Source organism: Hyla sarda, chromosome 5, assembly GCF_029499605.1.
Source record: "Hyla sarda isolate aHylSar1 chromosome 5, aHylSar1.hap1, whole genome shotgun sequence".
In the NCBI taxonomy this organism is placed as follows: domain Eukaryota; kingdom Metazoa; phylum Chordata; class Amphibia; order Anura; family Hylidae; genus Hyla; species Hyla sarda.
In genome coordinates, this window is record NC_079193.1 from 115954020 (window position 1) to 115967981 (window position 13962).

The following is a 13962-nucleotide window of genomic DNA, read 5'->3' on the forward strand; positions in this document are numbered from 1 at the left end:
GGGCATGTCACATTTAGGAAGCTCCTATGGTGCCAGAGCAGCCAAAAAAAAACATGGCATACTATTTTGGAAACTACACCCCTCAAGGCATGTAACAAGGGGTCCAGTGAGCCTTAACACCCCACAGGTGTTTGACGACTTTTCGTTAAAGTTGGATGTGTAAATGAAAAAAAAAATTTTCACTGAAGTGCAGTTTCCCCCAAATTTACCATTTTTACAAAGGGTAATGGGGGAAAATGCCCCCCAAAATTTGTAACCCCCATCTCTTCTGAGTATGGAAATAACCCATGTTAGGACGTAAAATGCTCTGCGGGCGAACTACAATGTTCAGAAGAGGAGTCAAATTTGGCTTTTGGAAAGCAAATTTCGCTGAAATGGTTTTTGGGGGGCATGTCGCATTTAGGAAGCCCCTATGGTGCCAGAACAGCAAAAAAAATAAATAAATAAACACATGCATACTATTTTGGAAACTACACCCCTCAAGAATGTAACAAGGGGTACAGTGAGTCTTAACACCCCATAGGTGATTGACGAACTTTCGTTAAAGTGGGACGTGAAAATGAAAAATTTGATTTTTAACACTAAAATGCTGCTGTTACTCCTTGTGAAAATGAAATTTTTGGGGTAATGGGAGAAAATGTCCCACAAAATTTGGAACCCCATTTCTCTCGAGTAAGGAAATACCTCATATGTGCATGTAAAGTGATCTGCGGGTGCACTAGAGGGCTCAGAAGGGAAGGAGCGACATTGGGCTTTTGGAGAGTGAATTTTGCTGAAATGGTTTTTGGGGGCAGTCACGATCAAACCCTATCGGTCCAGCCAAGACGCTAGAGAGAGTGTGATAGTGCAAGGGTTAAAGCCGCCAGACCTCTGGGTATCCACTACTAATCCCAGCAAGTCACCAAATTAACCCTTAGATAAACGTGTTTCACCTGAGCTGCCTTCAGAAAGGTGAGCTCATATATTTAGAGATCAAAGACCAGAGCTGATTAATTAATTAAACATTTAATCTGATAAAAGGTATCACAGTGCTATGCATAAAAATAAACAAATGACATACAGGTATAAGAATATATATATATATATATATATATATATATATATATAATATAATATAATATAATATAATATAATATAATATAATATAATATAATATAATATAATATAATATAATATAATATAATATAATATAATTAATATAATATAATATAATATAATATAATATAATATAATATAATATAATATAATATAATATAGAGTTTAGCAATTAAGTTCAGAAAAGTAAAAATGAAGTTCTTACAGCGTAATAGTATAGCAGTCCATGAGAGTGAGTCTCCAGCTGCTCTTAGGATGGGGAGGGGGGAGTTGGTTGTCAGCTTGGGGCACAGATCTTAACAACAAACTTTGAGTCTAGCATTGTTTAAATATCATATCTGCTTGTTTTTTGGAGGGAAGCTCCACTCCCCCCTCCCCTCTGATCCCACCAAGGGGCATCTGTTATCTCCCATCCTGCCGCTTCAAAGAAACTCCTGACTTCTAACAAACAACCAGCCAGGCCCCCTAATAAACTGCAATACACAAACAGGAACACACCGTCTGAATGACCCCTCACCCCCCAGGTCTTAGTTTATACACAGATGCAATAATAAAACACAGGTATGTTTCCATAATCAGGCCTTGGGCCTAACAGGGGCATGTCGCATTTAGGAAGCCCCCATGATGCCAGAACAGTAAAAAAAACACATTGCATACTATTTTGGAATCTACACCCCTCACAGAATTTAATAAGGGGTGCAGTGAGCATTTACACCCCACTGGCATTTGACAGATCTTTGGAACAGTGGGCTGTGCAAATGAAAAATTAAATTTTTCATTTTTACAGATGACTGTTCAAAAATCTGTCAGACACCTGTGGGTTGTAAATGCTCACTACACCCCTTGTTACAATCCGTGAGGTGTGTAGTTTCCAAAATGGGTTCATATGTGGTCCACTGTTCTGGCACCATGGGGGCTTTGTAAACACACACGGCCTTCAATTCCAGCCTAATTCTCTCTCTCAAAAAGCCCAATGGCGCCCCTTCTCTACTGAGCATTGTAGTTCGCCCGCAGAGCATTTTACATCCACATATGGGGTATTTATATAATCAGGAAAAATGCCCCCCCAACATTTGTAACCCCATTTCTTCTATTACTGAAAAAATTGGGGTAACACCAGCATTTCAGGGAATATTTTTAATCTCCAACTTTAACTAAAATTTGTCAAAGACCTGTGGGTTGTTAAGGCTCACTATACACCTTGTTACGTTCCGTGAGGGGTGTAGTTTCCAAAATGGGGTCACATGTTGGTGTCTTTTGTGTTTTTTTGGCGTTCATGTCAGCGCCGCTGTAACTATCAGCCACCCCTGTGCAAATCACCAATTTAGGCCTCAAATGTACATGGCGCGCTCTCTCTCTCTCTCCTGAGCCGCGTTGTGCGCCCGCAGAGCATTTTACGTACACATATGGGGTATTTCCGTACTCCGAAATTGCGTTAGAGATGTTGGGGTCTTTTTCTCCTTTTACCTGTGTATAAAAAAAAAAAGTATGGGGCAACACCAGCATGTTAGTGGAAAAACTTAAAAATTTTTTACACGAACATGCTGGTGTGGCCCCCAACTTTAACTTTTCGTAAGGGGTAAAAGGAGAAATATCCCCCAAAATTAGAGTACGGAAATACCCCATATGTGGCCCTAAACTGTTGCCTAGAAATAAAACAGGGCTCTGAAGTGAGAGAGCGCCATACGCATTTGAGGCCTAAATAAGGAATTTGCAATGGGGCGGACCCGGTTACAAGGATGGGGCTTGTCTCCACCAAAACCCTACAGCAGTGTTTCCCAAACAGGGTGCCTCCAGCTGTTGCAAGACTCCCAGCCTGCCAGGACAGTCTATGGCTGTCCTGCAATACTGGGAGTTGTGGTTTTGCAACAGCTGGAGGCTCCGTTTAGGAAACACTGCCGTATGAGACGTTTTTCATTTTTATTGGGAGGGGGGGTGGAACATGTAAGGGGGTGTATATGTAGTGTTTTACTTTTTTTTATTATTTTAGTGTAGTGTTTTTAGGGTACATTCACACAGGCGGGGGTTCACAGTAAGTTTTCCGCTGGGAGTTTGAGCTGCGGTGGAAAATTAGAAGGAAACCCACTGTAAACCCGCCCGTGTGAATATACCCTGTACATTTACATGGGGGGGGCCCCAAACCTTCAGCTGTGGCAAAATGACAACTCCCAGAATGCACTGACAGACCGTACATGCTGGGAGTTGTAGTTTTACAACAGCTGTAGGTACACTGGTGGGGTACCACTGAGTTAGAAAACAGACTCTAGCTCAGTGATTCTGAGCCGTGTGCCTCCAGCTTTTGCAAAACTACAACTCCCAGCCTGTACGGTCTGTCAGTGCATTCTGGGAGTTGTAGTTTTGCAACAGCTGGAGGCATACGGGTTGGAATCACTGAGTTAGGAAACACTCTAGCTCAGTGTTTCCCAACCAGTGTGCCTACAGCTGTTGCAAAACTACAATTCCCAGCATGCCCAGACAGTAAGGGATGCTGGGCGTGTAGTTCTGCAATATCTTCAGATGTTGCAGAACTAAAACTCTCAGCATGCCTGGACTGTCTGGGCATGCTAGGAGTTATAGTTATGCAACAACTGGGGAAGAACAGTCTGGAGACCGATAAGTAGTGATGTCCAAACTAAATGTCTGTTATGTTTGTTTTGAAAACCCAATAAAAAGATTGTAAAACTCCATGGTCCAGTTGAAGCCGCAGTTGCGGTGAAACGGTCATTGACCTGCCTCCCCCGTCTCCGCTCCCGATGTTTGTGAATTCCCTTGCTTGAAATAAAGAAGTACCTTTTATACCAGCGCATCGAGTGCCGTGAGCATCTTTTCTACGTGCCTGTATGGACATCCTTTATTTTTATTTACACAGTTTTTTGTGTTTTTTTTTGGGAAAAGGGGGGGTGGTTCAAACTTTTATTAGGGAAAGGGTTAATTGATCTTTATTTTATTTTTTTACACCTTTTTTTTTTTTTGCAATGTTATAGCTCCCATAGGGGGCTAGAACATGCAGTACATTGATTTGATACACTGATCCCTACCATTGCATTCAATGGCAGGGATCAGGGTTATTGGCGGTTGATTGCAAAAGCCTGGATAGCAGGCTTGGAGCAATCAATCGACGATAGGACACGCAGGAGACAGGTGAGGGGACCTCTTGCTGCGTCCTAGCTGATCGGGACATCGCGATTTTATTGTAATGGTCCCAATCAGCCCGACTGAGCAGCCGGGATGCTTTTACTTTCACTTTTAGAAGCAGCGATCAACTTTGATCGCCGTGTCTAAAGAGTTAATGCCGGACATCAGCCCGATTGGCTGTCCAGCATTAGCGTGGGTCCTGGTTGCTTATAGCAACCAGGACCCACCGGGTATGATGCATTATATATGGGGACGCGCATATGGACGTTCATAAACGTCCATATGCGCTAAGGGGTTAAACCCCGATAATGGGACTCGGGACGTACAGGTACGTCCTGAGTCCTTAAGGACTCGAACGGGGGCGTACTTGTACGCCCTGTGTCCTTAAAGAGGCACTGTCATTGTTAAAAACTTTTCATATATTGCAGGACTCATTATAATATGACATTTCACAATATACATCTGTTAAAAAAAATATATAAAAATTCACCTTAAATTCAAGCTCAAAATAGCCACCACTAGGGGTCACCTGTCTTTTAGCCAGACAGACTAGTCTAGATTTTACAGCATACTGGATACCGGCCGTAAAGCATACCGGTATCCAGTATAGGAGATTTCTATTGTGTATGCAAAACTACAGATAAAGGATGTGTGAACATGCTGGGAGCTGTAGTTTTAAAACAGCTGGAGGCAACACTGCTCTAACAGTTATTTACAAACATTGCAGCTTCAGTTGTTACTAAACTACAACTCCCAGCATGCAGAAATAGTCAAAGTTTTCTCGTACTCCTGAATGACAAAGAAGTTGATCAGACATTCAGGAGTCTGTGAAAGATGAATGACACACATAGCATCCAGCTTTACTAGGAGAAGATGAAACAGATAGAACATGTATTCATAAAAATGCTGTACTTTTATCTAAAAAATCCTTGCACTCATTTTATAAAGATCTATTCTTATGTTTATACATTTTATCCTGTTATGAATTCACCATAATGTCTTCTGATTACTGCAGGCAAGCTAAAAGTATCTTCCTCTGACACATGACACAGCATAAAACCAGAGAGGAAAGGGTTACAGAGTAGAGAGTACTGATTGGCTGACTGCACAGGCTTGCTCCTGTGAGGGAGACAGACTGACAAGCCCCCTCCAGCCTGCACAATGAAAAAGTAACTCACCAGCAGATAAATGCTTATATCTCTGGATATATAGGTCCGAGACACTTAAAAATTATATGCACGTGATCAGGATTGGGTCCTGAGTAACATATCACTTTTTTCTTTTTTTTGCACTATGACAGGTACGCTTTAACTGTTTAACAAGCTAAAGCTGATGTTTGGCGAATTCTTCCTGTGAAGGTGGTGTAATGAGCTGCTTTGCATATTCTTTTTCCCCAGAGTGCCCAGTGGAGTGCTAATTGCCTTTTGAATCTCCACACACACCAGAAAATATGTCTCCATAAGGAACTCTGAGTTAGTCTGTTACCTAACTCAGTGTTTCCCAAGCAATGTTCTTCCAGCTGTTGCAAAACTGCAACTCCCAGCATGCACGGTCTGTCAGAGAATGTTGGGAGTTTTACAACAGCTGGTGGCACCCTGGTTGGGATACACTGCCATATGGTATTTTTGGTGGCGGAGTCAAATGTAAGGCTTGCAACCAGTTGAGAAACCTGTTACCTTTATGAGATTCACAGGGCTGTCTCCCATTTTATATCAGGATAGTTAAAATACCCCATTATTATGACCTCATTCTGATTTGCTGCCTTGTTTATTTGCCTCAGTAATTGATCTTCTGCCTCTTCTATTATGTTTGGTGGCTTATATCAAACCCCTATCAGAATTTCCATTATTATTTCCATATATTTCTACCCATAACGAGTCTACATGTTTGTTTACCTCCCAAATATCCTCCCGCAGTGCCGCCTTCAGACTGGACTTTACATAAAGACAGACTCCTCCCCCTTTCCGTTTTGTCAGATCCTTCCTGAATAGACTATAACCCTGTATGTTGACCGCTCAGTCGTAGCTATTGTCCAACAAACTCTCTGTTATACCAAGTATGTCATAATTTTCCTCAGACATTATCAGCTCCAGTTAATCAGAATTTATTGATCAGACTTCTGGCATTAGTCAACATGCAATTCAAAGGTGTGTGTGTGTGTGTGTGTCGCAGAAGGAAAAAGAAAAAAAAATATTTCTCTCTGTCATACCTCCAATCCATTTATCCCAAATCATATGAAATTTTCAGACACCCTAACTTTACTGCCCATCCAAATTCAAAGTTTACTATTTTGTGTACTGTCAATTAAAATTCATCAATATTTGGAACTTTTTTTTTTACATCCATTTCCTTGCCACTAAAAGTTTGGCAACAAACTGCAGCTTACCTCTGAGCATTCTATCCTATTTCCTTCCTGTATTATGCTACCTATTAACCAAGTTATTAACTTTCCTCCTTCTACCCCTAATCTTATTCCAACAAACTGTTTAATCTTAGACCAAAATTCCCTCAATACCGGGCATCCAAAATACATGAGAATTTTTTTTAATATTTTTTAGATTTGTCTTATTTTTGCTTAAAGTTGAGGCATATAATAGAGCCTATGGCCCAGATTTATCGAACAATGTCTACGGTAGAGCTATTTTTCCACGTTTATTTAGGGCGGTGGGTTTGACTAGCGTATTAGCTATGAATCTTATTTATTAAGAAGGTGCAACAGGATGATGAATTTTGCGCAGCTTTGCTGTGGTGGGAAAGGCTCTACCGCATTATCTTTTTCTAGACGCTTGCGAGGGAGAGAAGCAGACACTTTCCTGGGTCCTGAGTTTAGCAGGTTAGGTGTTTTTTACTTACTTTCTCAGTGCTGCCAGGACATTTTTACTTGCATTTTAGACGCCGCTATCAAATTTGATTGCAGCTTCTAAGGGGTTAAAGCTGGGCTTCTCCATGATAGGTAATGTCTGCATTAGAGACAATTCCCGGTCGCAGATATCTGCCCGGACCACCCAGCTATGACCTGTGCTCAGCTCCTGAGCGCATGTCATAGAAGGGGAGCGGTATGCCATCGTCCCCAAGAGGTTAAAGGTTACCATTGAATTGTGGAAGGTAGAAGTGATTCTTACACCTTCTGGTAAGTGGTGTAGCTTAGATCCTACAAATGTAACTTTGCGCACAAAATAGCGACTTTTGACAAAAGTCGCAAATTATAAATATGTGACTACTGCATGGTGAAAAAGGAAAAGGTCTACGGGTAGGCAAAAAAGAGTGAATCTGTCTATATTGAAAGACTCTGAAAAGTCTCTAAATATGCCGCTTGCGCCTGGATTGCGCCAAAACATAGAAATAAAAACGACTCTGAAATCAATGATAAATCTCCCCCATGTGTTTTTAAAAAATTGTGTAAGCTTATGTGATCCATTTTTAATCATAGAAGAACCCTCTTTCCAAATCTCACTCCACTCCTTATCTGAGATTTCTCCTAAGTCTCTCTCCCATTCCTTCATACTCAAGTGCCTTAACCCTTGCGCTTTTACCGCCAACATAATCTTATACAGTCTAGAAATTATTCTCTTATTAGTGTCCTCCCCTAAAACTTGCAATATCTCACAATCGTAATTAATCCATTGTTTCTTATTTTCTTCCCTCAGTTGTGTATATCTATATAGAGACATCTAATTATTTGAAATTTGAAATTGTGCACTCAGCGATCTAAGTAAGCCACCCTCAAAGAATTGTGAAACATATTTTAACATATATTTATCCCAAAAACTCCCTTCTCGTCCCTCCAACTCCTTAAATCTAGCATTATTAAATAGCCTTGTGCATTCCAGTGAACTTTCACATTCATAATTTTTTTTCATTTGTGCACATACTCTATCAATTCACCCATAGGCTTGTTTCCTTTCAACTGTGATTCTAATATTTCCCACATGTCTTCACACATGTACTACTTCTGCATCATATTTACAAAATAATCTGTTTCTTTCCATTTCTTTACAAATTGCAATTGTGCCGCTATAAAGTATAACCTAAAATCCGGTACAGCCAATCCTCCTTTTTCATATTCTTTACATGGATAGCCCAATTTTATTCTCCTCTTCACGCAAACAGAGGAAGAATAAAGCATGCCAATAAAAAAAGAACAAAAACATAACACCAACTTCGTAACAACCTACTATGGGGGCCATAAGCTGATCCAGCACATCCTGAAAAAACACTGGAGGGCTCTAAAATCTGACCTCTGATTAGGCAAAATACTACCCAAAAACCCCAAACTTACCTTTCGAAGGAAGGGCTCCTTCCTTACGAAATATTATTGCACCAAGCCGCATCAAAAGGCAATCTAAAAATATTTCTGCCACCACTTCCATTTGTTTAGAGAAGTGTCTTTTAGGTGCAGAAAATCAAGATGTTTAAGCTACGCTTCAATTGAACACCAGAGCACCAATTTTAAGCGTACTCACACTGGAGGTAGCTATACTATTAAATCGTATATGACATGCATCATCTAATTAACTATAAATGTATGTAAACAATATGACTGACTACAACTCGGCAACTACACGAGCGTTTTAAATCGGCATCGGATTAATATAAAAAAAGGTTTTTTACATCGTAGTCTCTCCCGACATATCATACAATCTCATAAAGGACAAGTAAATACTATCTCTATTTTGCCAATAGAGCACATATCTCCATCAGTTACCAACAGATTTGAGGTGCTAGTCAGGAAGGAGATGTAGAGACCTTAGAACACAGCTGTGATTATAAATGTTAAAGCACAACAGTTATTCTTTAACCTCTTAAGAGTACAGGGCATACCTGTACACCCTGCACCCGCTCCTGTGCAATAACGCGGGGATCAGTTACTCGCCGCCTCTAAAATGAAAGAAAATGCTTCCCAGCAGCTCAATCAAGCTTTACCGCGGTGTCCCGATCAGCTGAGGACACACAAGGAGGGTCCCTTACCTTCTTCCTCTGCATCCGATTGTCGCTCGATTGCTCCATGCCCAAGATCAAGGCTGGAGCAATGGAGAGCCAGTAACACTGATCAGTTGTATTCTATTGCATAGCATTGATCAGTATATGCAATCAGAAGATTGCATGTTATAGTCCCCTATGGGGGCTATAAATGTGTAATGTGGAAAAAAAAAAAAAAAAGTTAATGTGATTTAACACTTTCCCTAATGAAAGTTTGAATCCCCCCATTTTCCCATTAAAAAAAAATGTAATCAAAAATAAATATAAACATTTGTGGTATCACCCCGTGCATAAATGTCCGAACTATAAAAATGTTAATTATACCGCACGGTCAATGGTGTACTCCTGAAATAAAAATTTTTTTTTTTAAAGTCCAAATTTGTGGTGGTAGTCTGAACAGTGTCCTTTCACCTTAAATCGCACGTAATGCTGGACACATTGGCACACAACCTTTGTAGGTAATATGAGCACGGTACAGTTATTGTATGCATTCAAGCACATCTGCTGCTATAGATGTTGGGGTGCAACAGTTATAAACGTGGAATCCTTAAAAGAAGTCCCAGCGGTTAGATGTTAGTAGAGAAACACTGGTATTGCTGACTTCAAAATGTGAGCACACAGTAGGTCCTGAAAACATAGGATTGCACGGTTACTTTTTATCAAAACAGAAGAAGTTCTTTGTTATAAGCACTGAGACAGTTATTCAAAAATATAGAGCCCTTACTTATTCTAGAGCACAGCACTTTGTACTTTCCTAACTTTTACCACTGTTTGTATATAAGAGTACAAGAGCCACAGTGGGGCAAAAAAAAGTGTTTAGTCAGCCACCAATTGTGCAAGTTCTCACACTTAAAAAGATGAGAGGCGTCTGTAATTGTCATCATAGGTATACCACAACTATGAGAGACATAATAAGAAAAAAAAATCCATAAAATCACTGTCTGATTTTTAAAGAATGTATTTGCAAATTATAATGGAAAATAAGTATTTGGTCAAGAACAAAAGTTAATCTCAATGCTTTGTTATATTGTTATATACCCTTTGTTGGCAATGACAGGTCAAACGTTTTCTGTAAGTCTTCACAAGGTTTTCACACACTGTTGCTGATATCTTGGCCCATGGCTCCATGCAGATCTCCTCTAGAGCAGTGATGTTTTGGGGCTGTCACTGGGCAACACTGGTTTTCAACTCCCTCCAAAGGTTTTCTATGGGGTTGAGATCTGGAGACTTGCTAGGCCACTTCAGGACCTTGAAATGCTTCTTATGAAGACACTGCTTCGTTGCCCGGGCAGTGTGCTTGGGATCATTGTCATGCTGAAAGACCCAGCCACGTTTCATCTTCCATGCGCTTGCTGATGGAAGGAGGTTTTCACTCAAAAGCTCATGATACATGGCCCATTCATTCTGTCCTTTACATGGATCAAGTGTCCTGGTCCCTTAGCAGAAAAACAGCCCCAAAGCATGTTTTCACCCCCATGCTTCACAGTAGGTATGGTGTTCTTTGGATGCAACTCGGAATTCTTTCTCCTCCAAACACGAGTTGAGTTTTTACCAAAAGTTCTACTTTGGTTTCATCTGACCGTAGGACATTCTCCCAATCCTCTTCTGGATCATCCAAATGCTCTCTAGCAAACTCTAGACGGGCCTTGACATGTACTGGCTTAAGCAGGGGGTCACGTCTGGCACTGCAAGATTTGAGTCCCTGGCGGCGTAGTGTGTTACTGATTGTAGCCTTTGTTACTTTGATCCCAGCTCTCTGCAGGTCATTCACTAGGTCCCCCATGTGGTTCTGGGATTTTTGCTCACCTTTCTTGTCATCATTTTGACACCACGGGGTGAGCTTGTTGCGTGGAGCCCCAGATCGAGGGAGATTATCAGTGGTCTTGTATGTCTTCTATTTTCTAATTATTGCTCCCACAATTTATTTATTTACACCAATCTGCTTGCCTATGGCAGATTCAGTCTTCCCAGTCTGGTGCTGGTCTACAATTTTTGTTTCTGCTGTCTTGACAGCTTTTTGTTCTTGACCATAGTGGTGTTTGGAGTGTGACTGTTTGAGGTTGTGGACAGGTGTCTTTTATACTGATAACAAGTTCAAACAGGTGCCATTAATACAGGTAACAAGGGGAGGACAGAGGAGACACTTAAAGAAGTTGTTACTAGTCTGTGAGAGCCAGAAATCTTGCTTATTTGTAGGTGACCAAATACTAATTTTCCACCATAATTTGCTAATAAATTCTTTAAAAATCAGACTGTGATTTTTATGGATTTTTTTTCTCTTTACGTCTCTCATAGTTGAACTATACCTACGATGAAAATTACAGGCCTCTGTCATCTTTTTAAATGGAAGAACTTGCACAATTGGTGGCTGACTAAATACTTTTTTGCCCCACTGTATAGTTCTTCTATACAAAGCAGCAGTTATTATGAATCCTATTTCTCTTTGCTCTTTTCACCAAAGTCTGCAGTTTAACGTAAAATTTTAATAGTGCTGACTTTTACGCATGTGGCAACACTACATATGTTTTATTTTTGGTTACATTATTTTATTTAAAAATAGAGGTGAATCAAACTTTTAATTAGGGAAGGGTAATTCACATTAACTTTTTTTAGTTCCCCATAGAGGACTTTTTTTTTAGTCCCCATAGGGGACTATTACATGCAGTCATTGGATTGCATACGCTTTTTATTGATATGCAATTGCACAGCATTGTGTTATCGGTGCTCCATTGCTCCAGCTTGCCATGACTGACTGGAGCCCTGAAGTGCCGATTGGACTGTGAGAAGCCAGGTAATAAACCTCCTGCCATCCTCTCAGCGTAACAGATCACCGGAATTAAAGAATGAAGCGCGCTCAATGGCCACTGTCAAGAGGATAAATAACACTGCGTAAAAAACAGTTTTTTCTCATTTCCACCCACAAATAATAAATTGGTAACATGTCATTACAAAGTACAATTGGGCCAGTAGCTTGCAAAATAAGAGTTATGTCTTTTAAAAAAAAAAGGAGGAAAAAATGAAAATGCAAAAATGAACATGGGCTAGGTATAGAGACTGGTTCAGGGCCAAAGAATTTGTGCTGGGGAGAGGAGTATGGTGTTGATAAAAAATGGGGGAAAAACCTAAGATTTTAGTTTTAATATAGTACTTCATTTGTATTTCTTACACATTGCTTTTATCCTCCATAGATGTTTCTGTATTAACCCTGCTTTTTTTTTTCTGTAAACAGGAAAACTCACTCCAGTCCTTAAATCCCAACCTGTGCCGAAGAACAATAAAGGAGTTGTTAAAGTAGTGGTTGGTAAAACCTTTGAAGAAATTGTAATGGATAAAAACTCTGATGTACTTATAGAGTTTTATGCACCATGGTGTGGTCATTGCAAATCACTTGAACCTGTTTACAATGACTTGGGTAAAAAATACAGATCTGTGCCAAACCTTATTATAGCGAAGATTGATGCTACTGCCAATGATATACCCATTGACAAATACAAAGTACAAGGATTTCCAACAATATTTTTTGCACCGAAGAACAGAAAACATAACCCAATTAAATTTGAAGGTCATGAAAGAGATCTTGAAAGTTTGTCCAAATTTGTGGAAGAACACAGGGCGAAGTCAAAAACGAAAGAAGAACTTTAAAATATGTCTGCTAAAAAAAAAAGATTATATATAATTTTTTTTCTTTATGTACTATTATTGTACACAGTTGCTGGATAAGTTACTTACATTACTGAGATTCTTGCCAATAGTTGGATTAAAGGGGTTATCCAGTGAAAAAGCATTTCTACTAATATTTCCAGCCAGCTTAATAAAATATTTATTTTTAACTCTCCTCCTTACGCTCACTTGTAGGCTCTAGTATCAGGATGCCCCATTTCTGTCCGGTCTCCGCTGACAGTCTGCTTCCTGTAGTAGGCTGGAGCTGCAGATGGGATGTCACAGGATTCAACCAATCACTGGCTGTAGCGGTGTCTCGGACTGTACTGTCAGTTTCCCTGGCTGCTAACGATATAATCTGCAGCTCCTGGGAAAGCATTTTCACCAGCCACAGACAGGGCATCCTGATACTAGAAGCTACGAGGGAGTGAGGAAGGCGAGATAAAGGTTTCTATTTTATTAGGCTGGGCATATTAGTAGAAAAAGAAAAACATTTAAATGGATAATCCCTTTTAATGATAATTTGGATAGATGTCTTTGCATATTTTTTTATTCCAAAAACCTTCAGGTTTTTTCCTTACAAATTGTATAGACCCCCTCGTAATTTTTTTTCGGATGGTATACATATTATGTGATTTATTTTCACAGATGAAATAAACATTGATTTCTTATGGATTAACTTCTGTCATGATCAGTAACAAAGTACCTAATTCCTAAATGCTGGAATTCCAGATAGCATGTATTATTGTAAATTATAGCTTTAATAAATATTAGGGCTGCATGAATTAGGAAAATTTTCATATTGCGATTATGGAAGAAAATATTGTGATTTCAAAATGCAATTGTGATATAATAAACTGGTTGCAGGGCCTTTCGACTTAGCCCAATCACTGGCTAAGACAGGAAGAATGGGCCTGTGGAAGAAGGAAGACACCGGTACCAAATGGGATCTGGGATAGACAAATAGGGGTTAGGTAAGTATCTTCTTCCCTCCCCCCACACCTCAGCACTATATCACACACATCTGGTAGGATGTAGTGGATAGCCAGAGACACGGGAGTCAGGTCTGGAGCCAGGCCACCAAAATTCAGT

At 40.0% G+C, this 13962-nt stretch overlaps 1 protein-coding gene across 1 annotated transcript in view; it reads left to right on the plus strand.

Moving 5' to 3' along the window:
* PDIA4 (protein disulfide isomerase family A member 4) overlaps nt 1-13655 on the plus strand; it is a 92545-nt gene extending 78890 nt beyond the window's left edge. The window contains exon 10 of the mRNA XM_056520136.1: nt 12440-13655. Within this exon, the coding sequence (XP_056376111.1) occupies nt 12440-12852 (413 nt within the window). The 3' untranslated portion in view covers nt 12853-13655. The remainder of the gene's footprint in view (nt 1-12439) is intronic.
* Nucleotides 13656-13962: the final 307 nt, after the last annotated feature.